General features: G+C 42.2%; 1 protein-coding gene across 1 annotated transcript in view; it reads left to right on the top strand.

Annotated features, from left to right (window-relative positions):
- LOC106651280 (glutamate [NMDA] receptor subunit 1) overlaps nt 1-15,832 on the top strand; it is a 90,099-nt gene that overhangs the window by 71,300 nt on the left and 2,967 nt on the right. Inside the window, exons 12-14 of the mRNA XM_023460334.1 lie at nt 4,050-4,284; nt 5,723-5,871; nt 6,635-6,792. Coding sequence (XP_023316102.1) covers nt 4,050-4,284; nt 5,723-5,871; nt 6,635-6,792 — 542 coding nt within the window. The remainder of the gene's footprint in view (nt 1-4,049; nt 4,285-5,722; nt 5,872-6,634; nt 6,793-15,832) is intronic.

The raw sequence follows: 15,832 nt of genomic DNA on the forward strand, positions 1-15,832 counted from the left end.
GATGGAGCACACCACTCCCATGATGAAGTCGGAAGCGAGAACCACACACACAAGAGGGCGCCGGATGTGAGAGCCAAGGCTCTGCTGGAGCACAGATGGCGCCTGAAGCGTGAACCACACTCACAAGACGACAACAGAAAAGGAGGAGTTCAAAAACTCACACAAGGATAGCGCCGGAAAGCGAGAACCACACTCACAAGATGTAGCCGACAGAGCAAAGCGGCGGACTTGCCATCGGCTGCAGAAGCGAGAACCACACTCACAAGATGGCACTTGACAGCGAGTCCTAGGAAGAGAGGCCCAACTCAGGAGGAGATGCCAGCAATGCGTGACCACGCAGACGGCTCTGAAAAAGGGGTTACGACAATCGCCGACGGCATCGTGCAGGATCGGAGGTTCACCAAGAAGATAAAGATGAGTCCCTGAACCCCTAATCGTCGCATATCACTATGCGACGGATGGGGGATGTATGGAAAACAACGACTAACAGGAGTAGCAGAAATGCTCAACAAAACCCCGGCCTCACCGAAGCAATGCCTAACGGCGGATACCGGTGAGTGTCCGAATGGGGTGGAGTAGAAAAAAAAAAAAAAAAAAAAAAAAAAANCACACACACACACACACACACACACACCCGAGCCCGAGGTGGAGCGGGTACCACTCAAAAAAGAAGATCCGGGCTATGTCATCAGCCTCCGAAGCGGTAAAAAAAACCCCGATCACTGTGCGAGCTGGAAGCGATAGGATAACCATAAAGTAGGAGGCGAGGACTCACAAGGCTGGCAATAGATGGAGCACAACACTCCCATGATGAAGTCAGAAGCGAGAACCACACTCACAAGAGGGCGCCGGATGCGGGAGCCTAGGCTCGTTGCGACCGCATGATGGCATCTGAAGCGAGAACCACACTCACAAGACGACAACAGAAAAAGGAGGAGTATCAAAAACTCGCGGAAGACTCATAGGGTAGCGCTGGAAGCGAGAACCACACTCACAAGATGCAGCCGACAGTGCAATGGGATGGGCTTGCCATCGGCTGCAGAAGCGAGAACCACACTCACAAGATGGCACTAGACCGCGAGTTCTAAAGAAGAAGTCCAACTCAGGAGGAGATGCCAGCAATGTGTGACCACGCAGACGGCTCTAAAAAAGGGGATACGACAATCGACGATGGCAGCGTGCAGGATCGGAGGTTCACCAAGTAGATAAAGATGAGTCCCTGAACCCCTAATCGTCGCATATCAATATGCGACGGATGGGGGATGTATGGAAAAACAACGACTAACAGGAGTAGCAGAAATGCTCAACTAACCCCGGCCTCACCGAAGCAATGCCTAACGGCGGATACTGGTGAGTGTCCGAATGGGGTGGAGTAGAAAAAAAAAAAAAACATACATACATACGGACGGAAAGGAAAAAACTTAGAGAAATTAATAAACAGAAAAAGTTGGAGGCCAATATTTTGCAAAAAAATAAAAGATCATAATATAAGAAAAGCAAGCAAGAAACTATAAAGCAATAAAAACAAGAAGATGAAAATAAAAAGAGAGACACTTAATCAGATGAGACAGATATGGAAGAAGATGAAAATGTTTTAAGATTAGAAGTGTCAGATCTAGATAAAGCTGAAAATATTTCAAGTTCAGCAGTTTTCATTATAGAAGAAGCTGTAGACGTTTCAAGATCAAAAATGACATGTAAAAAAGAAACCATAAAACATAAGTTTACAACAAACCACATTATTAAAGGGCCATCTCCCGAAAAAATTAAAAGAAAAGTAAAGAAAAGCAAACGAGAATCTACAAAAAAACAAAACTAAGAGAGTAAAAATAAAAAGACTAATGTTTCCAAGAATGTTGAACAATTAAAAAAGGCTGATATAGAAGCAGCTGAAAATTTTTCAAGATCAAAAGCGACAGACAAACAAGAAATTAAAAAACATAAGTTCACAACAAACCATAGTCTTGAAAAAGAATTCTCAGTAATCGATGGGCCAACAGCCAAAAAAATTAAAAAAGAAATGATTGATAGTGTTGAACAAACAGAGAACCAAAGAAAAAGTGGTTCTTACCTGTCTTCTCAAGAGACAAATGCCTCTTACCTGTCATCTCAAGAGACAAATGCCTCTTACCTGTCTTATAAATGACTGTGTCGTCAGCGAATTGTAAAATTTTAACATTATTATTTATTTATTTGTTACGGCTGGAGGGCCGCTTTATTATTAATAATATATATTGATTTATTCTGGCTGGTGACAACGAGGGAAAGTATATATGATGTGGGTATTCTATGTGGAGTGGTCGTTATTATTTGTTATACTTAATTACAATGCAATTTCATTCATCCATTCAAATACAAAAGTTTAACTTACACCTAGGCTTACTCAACTAATTAAAAATAATATACATAAGCCTGGTGGACGATTCTCGGTGTAGATCGTGGCTCACTCTGCAACTGGTTGACTGGCATTCCTGGTTGGCTGCACTGCACTAGCTTCACTAGTCTCGATTACAAATTACATTCCGCATTGGACTCGTGGCACAATTTAATATAAGTCTGAATAATATAAAATCGCGGTACAAAGTGACGTGAGCTCTGCACAGAGGCCGCCGCGGGTCCTCAATATATACTATGATATTTTGCATAAAAATGAGAGACCTGTCAGCACCTGCTCGTCCGTGAGAACCTGACGACGGCTTTTTCTAATTTTTCTACGAGTTCTTTGATCTTCCTGCTAAACTGACATAGCCTCAATTTTAATCAATGCGCTGTATGGCGTGTCCATTTCACACCCTTTTAGAGGTTTTGATTTCGATGTTCTTTTCGTAGAACTCGATGTTTTCACCAATTTTTATGGTTTTGTTTTTCACTTAGTTGGCGCGTCCGCTCACAGAGCGAACTTTCATGTTTACTGTTATTTTACGATACATTATTTTTATGAATATTATAATTGTTTATAATAAAATAAGGGTGACGTGACATATTTGTCATTCTGCCTAGTGAAAATTTCATACAAAGTGGGGCTTAATACGCTTCCTTGCGGAAGTCCTTTATTAAAGAGTAGCCATCAGCACGTGCCAAGATGCGACGCCATCTCTCGCAGGCTTGCACAGTACGTGAACATGCGTGTGTACAAGCCGCGCGCTCATAATTGTTCGAATATTTCTCGAGCAACTATATATGAGTAAATCTCGTACAATTTTAATATTTGTGTCAACTCCACAATATTCGTGTGAAAACTTAAAAATTATCATTCCTAGCATTCTTTATGATAAATTTTAAACTTCTTCTTTTCTCAAGAACAACTTCTAGTGGGATCCAAACACGAATTCATACAAAAATCATGCATTTCATGGCGTTTTTTATGCGTTTTGAAATTCAACGTATCGTATTTTTAATTTTCAAATTCTGGTTACCGATAGACCCATCGAGTTTTTTCATCCAAATCACCAAACAATCTTCAGAAACTGTATTTTCGAAAAAAATGTCACTGAATGATGTGCATCGTTACCCGAGCCGTCTATACTGTTAAAAAAAATTCAACTCGATTTTCAGTATTTTAACTATTTTTTTATGAAATCCTAATATCCCAATAGGCCCCACCATGAATCATCACCAAATTATGGGGAAAAATAGTTTTTGAGTTGCAGAATCGAGCGTTATGCCTTTTTTTAGTGTGCGTGCTTTGTAAAAAAAGTTATATACGATATAAACATAAGTTTTGCTCGCGCCCATTGTTGATTTTGAGTGCATTTTAATTGAATTTCACGTTGCACATCAACAGTTTTACTTTAAATGGCACAATGCACTTTTTTAAATCTCCAAAAGCCCTCATCCGAATTTGATGGGCACTATTTTTTCAGGTTTCTGAATCACTTACAAGTCCCCAAAAAAGTTTCACAAGTGTGCTCTAAAAAAAAAATTTCTTTTGTAGCAAAATATTAAAATTTCACGAAATTTACTCATATCTGGATTTTCCATTTTTGAATAATGAAATGTAAAAATAAAGCCATTGAAAATATAAATGAAAAAAATAAATTATTTTACAGCCCTCAAGATCATCAACATTGGTCTCATTTCTACAACCTTTCAGCAACACATTATGGATTTTAGTAATGGTATCAGTCCATGTAGTCGCATTGGTTTTATACTTACTCGATAGGTTTTCTCCTTTTGGAAGATTTCGAATGACTAATTCTGATAATACAGAAGAAGATGCTCTAAATTTATCTAGTGCTATATGGTTTGCGTGGGGAGTTCTTTTGAATAGCGGAATCGGCGAAGGTAAAATTTATGTTTATTTAAATTAAGAAGAGAAAAAAACCTTAAATCCGAAAAAATATTTTTTTTATTATTGTTTAGATAAGATTTTTTCTCGGATTTCCGGGGCTGTGTTTAATTAAAAATATTTGTAGGGTTACTAGGGATATTCGAGTACTCGATCGAGTCGAGTTTTTTTCAAGTACTCGCACACCCTTAATGATAATTTTGTTCAAATTGAATGAAACAATTCAAAATTAATGTAGTGTTCCCTGCATTAAAGAGTCAACAACATAAACCTTTATATATGGTTAAGCAAATCTGCGGTAAGGTAAGGAGTGCAAATAATAAGAGTGAATTTTTAGTGTACAGTATGTGACTTTTTACATTCACTTTTTCGTGTTATGCAGTTGGAACATTTCGTAGTTTGCGACTGCGCCGTGAGGTGGCACGGCGATGGCGAAAACGACGGTCGACCGTCGTCGCATTTGCTGAACTAACCTATACAGAGCTTACATTTTGACAAGTTTTTATAAACATATAAGGTATACGTCCCTATATTCGATCAATAATTAATATTCACAACTTAATTGTACGTAAGAAAATTTTTTTAAATAATTGGCTGAATGAATATCTTCAACAGAAATACATTATTCAAAATCAGATGTCAAGTTTAAATTCTATACAAATAATTGATTTAAATTTGATCGAAATTAGGGCCTAACTGATCGAAAATAGGGGCGTATACCTTACAGTTACTTTTGAATATGCGCGCGAGTGGCACCAAGCGGAGGTTCCAGTGTTGTCAACTGCTTGAAAATTAACGACCGATAATCTACTCAAATTTTGTTTAATTACAGTTTGATAAGGGGTAGATTTTAACATACCAATCAAAAGGTAGCGACTTTAAGTATAACATACTCGTTTTTGGTTAAGATCTGTTGTTTAATAAAAAAGTTATGGCGTAAAATGTACGAAATTATGGTGGCCTCCCATAAGAGCCCATGTTAAATTTGCAGTTTTCAACGGCTTCGTTTTCAAAAATTAGTTCGATAACCCATGCTGAAATTTCTACAGCATATCAAGGGCTCTTTAAATGATATTTCTGCAAAGTTTCATAAACATCTGTTGTCGACCCATTTTACTGACTAGCCACCTTAAGCGAACACTCGCGCGTACCGTGATACTGCACCTATTCGCCGTCTTGAGCACGGCTGTAACCCACTATTATTGTTAATAATAATCTATCTTACTTATTTCATTTAATCCGCCAGTTTCACTTTTGTTTGCCTTCCTCCTCTTATTTCCATTTAATACATAACCATAGGTTCATTAGTGTAGCTTCAAAGACTTTAAAACATTTATATATTATAGAAAAAAATTGTTTATATTAAGTTTCAATTATAATAATTATAACAAATATACTGTAGTAAAAATATACTTTGAAACTCATATTTTACAGGTACACCAAGAAGCTTTTCAGCACGAGTCTTAGGGATGGTGTGGGCCGGTTTTGCAATGATTATCGTTGCATCTTATACTGCTAATTTGGCAGCATTTTTAGTGTTGGAGCGTCCTAAAACGAAGCTCTCGGGGATTAATGATGCTAGGGTGAGAAAAATATAATTAGCTATAATATTTTATGATTTCTATAAATATTACTGCATTATATTGCTACTCCAAAAATATATTGTTTTTGTTATTTTTATAGAAAAATGAATTAATTGATAATTTGATTTATTACGAAATAATCAAGGAACTCTTGTTTATTAGCAACTATAACTTGTTTTTCATACCAGTATCCCAAAAGTGACTATTTCCGGGTCGTTGCGCAAAACAGGAAAAGCTATTTTCGGGCTACGGGGTATGAAAAATAGTATACAGTCCTAAGTCGCGAAAAAAGAAAGCCCCAGGAATGTATTTTTCAGCCTCGGCGTCGCCTCGGACACTAATTACACGTGCCCGGGGACTTTTCTGTTTTTCGCGGCCTAGCTGGGCAGTAATATACTATTCGGTAATCTAAATTGACTCATTCAAAATGACTCGTTTTAGCAAGAATCAAATTAATATTTAACTTCTCTTAAGATAATTCTGAACATTTTGAACTTTCTCTTGACTGAATTCTGAACAATTCCAATTTTTTACCATTTAATTACAATTTATTTTGAGTATTGCATCTAAATTAGAGGCTGTTTAAAGATGATTGAACAGTATTTTGCTTGAAACAATTATTTTTGAAAATAATAAAAAAAACTCGTCTTGTGATCATTGATGAGATTTGACACACCATAAAAACAATTTGGGAAAATTTTGGAAGAGCTGGCGTATCGAAAGAAAAGTTCAAAATATATCGAATTTCTTATTCTTCTTACAGCTCAGAAACACAATGGAAAATTTGACATGTGCAACTGTCAAAGGTTCAGCAGTTGACATGTATTTTCGTAGGCAAGTTGAGTTATCTAACATGTATCGTACGATGGAAGCAAACAATTACAAAACAGCTGAAGAAGCTATCAATGATGTGAAAATTGGGTAAGTATTTTTGAAAATTTTAATTATATATACTTGAATTACTAATTTAAGTAACTAACGCAACGACTACGGCGCGTAACTAATTGCAACTCTCTAGATGTCTAGATGTTGTACTATATCGCGTAATTATTATTAGTTCTTCAATTGTAACGATCACTCTATTGGCCCTGTGCGTAACCCGTGGCGCTCCCAGTTTATAAGCATTTTATATGTTATTTTTTAAGGCTAAAAATAAGCTATGTTATTTTTTAAGACTAAAAATTGCTGAAAGAATAATCCTATCAAGAATGAATGTAATAATATCCACCAAAGGCCTTATCCCACACCATCAATTCGGATTCAGAAGTTGGCACTCAACGATTGAACAAGTCAATAGAATCGCTGCAAAAGTCCAGCAAGCTTTCGAAAAGAAGCTCTTTGTCTCAGCAGTGTTTCTAGACGTTGCTCAGGCCTTCGACAGAGTCTGGCACGAGGGACTACTCTACAAAATCAAGAACAGCTTTCCTACAAAAATGTACCAATTGCTAAGCTCATATCTGCAAAATAGAACCTTCCGAGTCAAAAACAACTCTGTAATCAAGGAGCTCTTTCATATCCAAGCTGGCGTACCTCAGGGTAGCGTTCTTGGTCCCACTTTGTATTTGCTCTATACAGCCGATCTACCAACATCACCTGAAATAATGTTGGCCCCTTACGCTGACGATACTGCAGTACTTGCCTCCAATGCAAATGCTCCCACAGCTTCGCATCTCATTCAAAACTTCCTTGATACACTACAAGTCTGGCTTCAAAACTGGAGAATCAAGGTCAACGGAAATAAATCTTCCCATATTACGTTCACTTTAAGAAAAGACACATGCCCACAGGTTAGCTTATATGGAAATTACATCCCCCAATCTGATCAGGTCAAATACTTAGGGATGATTTTGGATCGCCGACTCACATGGAGATCACATATATGGACAAAACGCAAACAGCTCGGCCTCAAGCTTAGAAAATTCTATTGGCTGCTCGGTAGAAAGTCGGCACTGACTCTAGATAGTAAGGTGTTGTTGTACAAAGCTATCCTGAAGCCTGTGTGGACCTATGGAATTCAGCTGTGGGGGGCTGCAGCAAACTCAAATCTGGCTGTTATTGAACGCTACCAATCCAAAGTCTTACGCAGTATCGTGGACGCCCCGTGGTTCGTGCCAAATGAAATTATTCGCGCCGATCTAAAAATCCCATCAGTACGTGAGGAAATACTGCTTTTCTTTTCCAAGTACAAAATCAGACTTACTAAACATACTAACCCGTTGGCCTTGGAACTTCCACTACAACCAACAGCTTCAAGACTCAAGAAACGCAAAATACCTCAATGATTCGTTTTTCTCTCTATTGTTTTTGCTTTATTCTTTACTAACATTGTAAATAATGAGCTTAAGTAAATCAACGTGATGAATGGACACTGGTCTATTCTCTGTACCCCGTCTGCGCTTAACCATATGTCACAAATATTCGCTTATTGTTATACTTAACAGATTGCAAATAAAACCTGGATATATAAAAAAAAAAAAAAAAAAAATTTTTTTAAGGCGAGAATTTTAATTCGATGACCACCACTGGCATATTTAAAAGTACTTTTCTTAAGAGCACACGTTAAAATCGATGCTATTCACTCCATCAATGTGTACACCGCAAATTCGTAGATAATAGCGTCATTCCCGCTCTGCTGACGTTATACCAATTTAATTCTATTATCAGATTTAATCTGTTAATCGTGCAGCCTGAATTGAGTTTGAAATTTGAAACTATTCTTTTTTCCTATTCTATACCCTAAACACGCAACTTTGTTGCTAATTTCGAGCAGCACGGAGCGTACACTGGCGATGAGTGCTTTCACGCCTGCCTTAAGGGATACGGCTTGGGATTCGAGTCTGACGAGCGAAGCAGACAAGACGTGTTCTGCTCGTGTAATCAAAGTGCTCGTGTAAGTGCTGCGCGTTCACAGCGACATGCCGCGTCTATGAATGTGTGTGTGCAGCCCCGCCGCTGTGTGTGTGTGCAGCTGTAGCAGGTTTTAGGTTGCGAGTGACAGAAGTGTTTCCCGCGCTTAGTACTATCGGTGTGACGATCAAGACGGATTTTCCCTCGTCGACCATGGACGTCGGCGTCAGCGAAAGCAGCCGGCAGCAGCAGATGATCCTACCCGCACCCGGCAGCAGCCGAAACCGTGGCCAGCGCCTCGTAGGGTTCATCATCGATCAGATGCAATAGTCATCAGAGCGAAGGATGCATCTACGTACGCTGGCATCCTAAAAACACTCAAATCGGAGCTGACGTTGCAGGGGACAGTCGGAAGCAGCGTCAAAAATATCGGACGCAGTGCTGCTGGTGCTACAACTACGAAAAGGCGTGGACAATGCACCCTCCCTCGGCGCGGAGGTGGGCAGAGTTCTCAGTGACGTTGCGAATGCCAGCGCCATACAGTACACTATAGCGATCGACATTAGGGACCTCGACGAGTGTGCCACCAAGACGGAAATCACCGAAGAGCTGGCCAAATCGCTGGGCGCACCATACCTCAATGAAGAAGTAGTCAAGACGCTGCGGAAAGCGTACGCGGGTACGCAGACGGCTGTCGCAGCGCTGCCGGATGATCTGGCCGCCAGGGCGCTGAAACTCGGCCACATACAGATTGGCTGGGTCAACTGCCGCATCCGTGGTCGCGAGGATGCCCTGCGCTGTTACCGATGCTGGAGCCCCGGCCACGTCTCGTCCCGCTGTAAGGGACCTGATCGCTCGGCTCACTGCTTCCGCTGCGGACAAACAGGCCATCAAATAAAGGACTGTAAGAACAATCCAACGGGCGTATTTTGTCAGGAGCAAGGAGCTGTCCACGACCATGCGTCCACAAGCCAGTACTGCCCTCTCGCGCAGACGTCCAATCAAGTCCGCCGATGATGAGGATCTTACAGCTAAACCTCAATCACTGCAGGGCGGCCCAGGATCTCCTGAGCCAAACCATTCTCGATCAACGCATCAAGGTGGCTGTAGTGTGTGACCAGTACAAGAACCTTGATCCACCCTACTGGCTTACTGATGCCAACAGCCAAGCCGCGATCTGGGCGCACGAAGGATGCCTGGTGCAGGAGCGCCCATCAAGAGCGCGTCCTTTTTTCACCTGGGCCCGAATCAACGGAATCTATTTTTTCAGCGTCTTCGCGCCACCAAGACTCGTTGATGCGGATTTCTCTGCTCTCCTCACCAAAATCATCGAGGAAGCCTGGGACAAGAGGCCGCTCATCGTCGAGGGTGATTTCAACGCCTGGTCAACGGAGTGGGGATGCCGTGCGATGAGACAGTGCGCCACCGCTCTCCTTGATGCGTTTGCCACCCTGGAAGTCGTACTTCTGAATACCGGAGACACACCAACATTCTCCGGTCCAATGGGCTACTCGGTCATCGATCTCACCTTCGCCAGCGACACACTCGCTCCCTAAATTACATCATGGGCTGTAAGCGAGCTCTACACGCACAGCGATCACCAGGCCATCGTGTTCGAGATAAAGACCGCCTAGGCCTTCGACGCGCCAAAGTTGCAAGTGGAATGCCCGCACTCTCGACACAGAGTGTCTCTCGGTCATGATGGCTGGGACCGCGGTTCCTCCCGGGCCCGCAGAAGAGATGGCTACGAGCCTCATGGCTGCCATTACCAGTGCATGCGACGCGTCTATGACTAAAAGAGGCGGACGACGTCGCCGTGGCGCGGTGTACTGGTAGACAAGCGAGATCGCCGACCTTCAGCGTGCATGTCTGCGAGCGTGAAGGCTTGCCCAGAGAGTGCACGGTCAGCCAAATGAAGACGCCTGCCGAGCGAGCTACGCCTCCGCAAGACGTCTCCTGCGCGCTGCTATCAAGACCAGCAAGCGCCTGTGCTAGAACAAACTGTGCGACGAGGTCAACGAGGACGTGTGGGGCAAACCGTACAAGACGGTTATGTCCCGTCTCAGAGGCCCGAGAGTAAATTCTCCGAGCTCTCCGTCCCTGGTGCGCCGCATAGTGGCTGCCCTCTTCCCTTGCGTGCCCGACGAACCGGCTCTCCCACCACCACTCCAGGCAGGAGCAATTGTGCCGGCCGTCACCTTAGAAGAACTCCGAAGAGCATACAAGAGGATCAAGGACCACACTGCGCTCGGGCCGGACGGTGTACCAAACGCCGTTATCAGGACCGCCATTGCCGAGCACCCTGACACCTTCTTGCAGGTGTACACGGCATGCCTGCGTACCGGCGTCTTTCCCGCGTGCTGGAAACGACAGAGGCTAGTCCTGCTGCCAAAGCCAGGCAAGCCCCCCGATGAACCATCGTCGTACAGGCCGCTCTGCATGCTTGACACAGCGGGCAAGATCCTGGAAAGAATCATCTGTGACCGCCTCGAAGCCATTACTGAGAGCCCCGGGGGCCTCTCAGACCACCAGTACGGCTTTCGAAAAGGGCGATCGACGATCAACGCCATCGAGAGCGTCATCGCTACTGCTCGAGAGGCTATCGCAGGCAAGAGATGGAACCGCGGCACCAAAAAATACTGCGCCGTCGTGACCCTCGACGTGAAGAACGCGTTCAACTCGGCGCGATGGAACAGCATCCACGCCGCGCTGCACCGGATGTGCTCGCCTGAGTACCTGCTGAGAATAATCAGCAGCTACCTCTCAGCGAGAGTCCTCGATTACGACACGGACGACGGGCCAGGGTCCTACAGAGTCACAGCAGGCGTTCCGCAAGGATCTGTCCTGTGGCCCATCCTGTGGAACGTCATGTACGACGCCGTACTGCGCCTCAATTTCAGAGGCAACGTAAGGATCGTCGGCTTCTCAGACGACATCGCCTTGGTGGCCGTTGCTAAGCAACTGTGGCAGATCGAGTACGATCTGGACGCTGCCATCGAGCAGGTGCGCGGCACGCTTCACGAACTCAGCCTTGTAACGGCTGACCACAAGACCGAGGCCCTACTAATCACTAGTAGGAAAAAAACGGAAACCATCACTATCACAGTAGGCGACTGCAGCATAAGGTCGTCCCCCTGCATCCGCTATCTGGGCCTACACATTGACTCCAGGCTGAGGTTCGATCAACACCTCCGAACCGTCAGCGAAAAGGCAGCAAGAGTGGCTGGAGCCCTCGCGAAGATCATGCCCAACACTGGTGGGCCCAGAAGTAGCCGACGAGAACTCTACGCTCACGTCGTCGACTCGATCCTCCTGTATGGAGCGCTCATCTGGAGATGTGCAACGCAGAAGCAGGCCCACATCCGTCAAGCGGAGGCCGTACATCGACGAGCTTGCCTGCGCGTGATCAGCGATCGACCACACGTTTCATACGACGCAACGTACGTGTTAGCCGGCGTACCTCCGCTGACCCTACTGGCGGACGAGCGTGCGCGCGTATACCAGCGCCGTCCGGAGGACGTCAAGGAAGAAGAAAGAAGAGAGACGCTGAGAAGGTGGCAGGACCGATGGGATCGGGCCCCAAGAGGCCGATGGACACACCGGCTGATTCTGAACATCGCAGAATGGGTAGAGAGGGGACATGGAGAAGTGAACTACCATCTCATACAACTCCTGTCCGGGCATGGCTACTTCAAAAGCCATAGCCAGCGCTATGACAACACCCTTAGAGCACTCTGCCCGGCCTGACCCACCACAACAGAAGACGCGGAGCATGTGTTCTTCCACTGTCCGCGATTTCACGAAGAGAGGGAGAGACTTCAACAAGTCCTCCAAGAAGAAATCGAGCCGGAATACATCGTCCGGCTCATGCTCGAGAACGCGGGCAATTGGCTGGCGGTAGCGTCCTTTGCGCAATCAGTCGTCACGACACTGAGACAAGAAGCGCAAGAGGTGTAAATAAAACAATCCGGACGATGCTGTAGGAAAAAGACGAAAACGACGCTTCTGGTTCCCGAACCCCTAATCACCGCAAGGTGGACGGGGGATCTACGGAAAAGACACAGATGTAGCAGAGAAGCTCTATAGAGTCCCCACCGAAGTTCTACAATTGATTCCGAGGGCTTAATTATTTGGTTTTGTAATGTTGTTTGTGATATTGTTGATTTTGTTGATGTTGTTTTTAAAATTTATTGATGTGAAACATCTATATTCGCGTTTGGTGTCAGGGGTAAACCCGTAAAAACCGAGCGTCCGTCCGTCCGTCCGAGCGAGCGCAACTTTGGTAGTAGAACTGCCTATACAGCGTCGGTTTGCGCTACGCGCTGTGATTGGCTGCCGCGCTAGCTACAAAACTGCTTTCTGCTGCTGCCCGCTGCCGAGACTCGACGCGCGTATCTCTTTCTCTCTCGCTCTTGCACGCTCGTATGACTGTGTTTACGTATACGAACGAGGCAACGTAACAGTATAAGCAACAGCAATCAGCTTAGCTCACAGAATTGACTGCGTTGCGATATCTTTCTCTCTCTTGCTTATGCGTAGGATAATACACAGAATACGTATGTGCTGTTTATGCGTACACGATCTATCATGCATGTTTTCAAATCTGATATTAATCAATGCATGTATGTATACTAGGGTGGTCCACTTTTTCAAAAATTTTTTGTATCTCGGGGGATTCATCGGAATCAGAAAGTTTGAGGTTTAAAATGAATTTTCCCGTAAACTAGAAATCAAAAAAATGATTTTAGATGGTGTCGATGGATTTTTGAAGTTTAAAAACGAGCTCCAAAAAAGAAGCAAAATCGGGCTATCATTCGATTTATTTCAAACTCTGTTTAGAGTGTAAAAGTAATCTTGACAATACATTTTCTTATTTGTTTTTGTCTGCGGAATTGAATGCTGTAGTCAGTTTTGACTTAGGAGCACAATTTCATTCAAAAAATACACTTTTTCGATCGTTCTCTTTCGCAAATTCCGCAAAGTTCATTTTCGAGCGAGTGGCAAATGAACAGAAAAAATCTAGAAAATTTTTTGACACCACCAAAATGTAAATAAAGGATAAAGTTGTATTTTTCTGCATTAAAATAATTTCAAAGTGTATACTAATTTATACCATTTAATTTGTCATGAAAAATCCTACATTTTGGTGGTGTCAAAAAATTTTCTTCTCTTTTCTTTTTTTCTGTTCATTTGCCACTCGCTCGAAAATGAACTTTGCGGAATTTGCGAAAGAGAACGATCGAAAAAGTGTATTTTTTGAATGAAATTGTGCTCCTAAGTCAAAACTGACTACAGCATTCAATTCTGCAGACAAAAACAAATAAGTAAATGTATTGTCAAGATTACTTTTACACTCTAAACAGAGTTTGAAATAAATCGAATGATAGCCCGATTTTGCTTCTTTTTTGGAGCTCGTTTTTAAACTTCAAAAATCCATCGACACCATCTAAAATCATTTTTTTGATTTCTAGTTTACGGGAAAATTCATTTTGAACCTCAAACTTTCTGATTCCGATGGATCCCCCGAGATACAAAAAATTTTTGAAAAAGTGGACCACCCTAATGTATACGTGTCTATGAGTGTGTCTTCTTAAGGAAAGTCGACATTTTTATCATGTTATATTAACATACAACGAACGATAATCGCTCAATGCACTAATTTGATTAATAAAACAAATTGAAAATTGAAATAATTAAAAAAAATCAGCTGTTTATGAACAGCTGTAAGATGTGAAACATCTTTATCAATTAATTAAAGAAAATTGAAGAATTTAAATGTAATCGAAACAGTAAAAGTTGAAACAACAAAATAAGTAAAAAACAAGTAAAAAAAATCAAATTGAAAATTGAAACAAGCATCGATGTTTCATATCTGGTGCATAATCAATGCGTGCTTACTCTTCAAGTCGTTCCCTCTCGTAGTTTCTCGAGCATTAGCGCACCAGATGTGAAACATCGATGCTTGTTTTAATTTTCAATTTGATTTTTTTTACTTGTTTTTTACTTATTTTGTTGTTTCAACTTTTACTGTTTCGATTACATTTAAATTCTTCAATTTTCTTTAATTAATTGATAAAGATGTTTCACATCTTGCAGATGTTCATAAACAGTTGATTTTTTTAAATTTTTTAAATTTTCAATTTGTTTTTTTTTTTTCTAAACACTTCGAATGAGCACATATCACTACGAGATAAATACTTCCGTAAAAGGGTTCCAAAAAATCTACACACACTCCGTGCGTGGTTAGACCACAGCCGAATGGTTAACGACGTTTTCGGTGGATTTTTCGCATTGACATTGCACGTACTGAAGTTTCACACGGTAAATTCGATATCGTGATCGATCACTGGTCACCACATGTAGGATCGGTGAACATTTTAAACTTGACGACTCTCAAGTGTGACCCATGGAGCTCGCGCAATACCGATTGTCTCATGCTAATTGGAATACTTGCGTGTAGACCTCAAAATAGACAGTTTTCGTCTACCGAGAGTTCAGGATTTTTCCTGTGATACAGCTTGAATTCTTCTGAGAGTTCACTCAGATTTATACAATCGATTTTAGTGAAAGAAATGACAGTGCAAATTGCCTTGTCTTTTATACTTACTCGAGCCAACATCTTACCGTCGAAGGTAAAGATACCTTGGTCGAGAAAAAATAAAGCCTCAAAAAGTCTGGGTCTAGATTGTGTATGTATATGTTGGCCTGAACGAGTAGACGTGATAAGGCGTCGCAGTTTGCGTTAGCTGGAGAGCTTATCTATTCTATGAGATGTCGGAATCTAGACAAGTAATACGCCCAGCATCGAAATCTATTTTCTGCTGTTTGTGATATTTTATTTCGTGATTCCATAATAAATTGCACCTGTTATAGGTTCGCAAGATTATTTCACTTTCCTAGTATGAAATCTCGAAAACGCTTGAATCTGAAAATTACAGCCGTTGCTAAGTGAATAATAATGTATCAATAAAAAAGAAAAATTGTAAATTTTTAAGCTGACACTTATTTTCACTGAACCCGTTAACATTGTGGTTAATTTCATATAAAAATCGAGAATTATAAATAATAATATTATAAGTTTAAATTTAATAGAACCCTATATTATGGATACCTT

This window comes from Trichogramma pretiosum, unplaced genomic scaffold (genome assembly GCF_000599845.2).
Source record: "Trichogramma pretiosum strain Unisexual culture from Peru unplaced genomic scaffold, Tpre_2.0 scaffold59, whole genome shotgun sequence".
Lineage (NCBI taxonomy): Eukaryota > Metazoa > Arthropoda > Insecta > Hymenoptera > Trichogrammatidae > Trichogramma > Trichogramma pretiosum.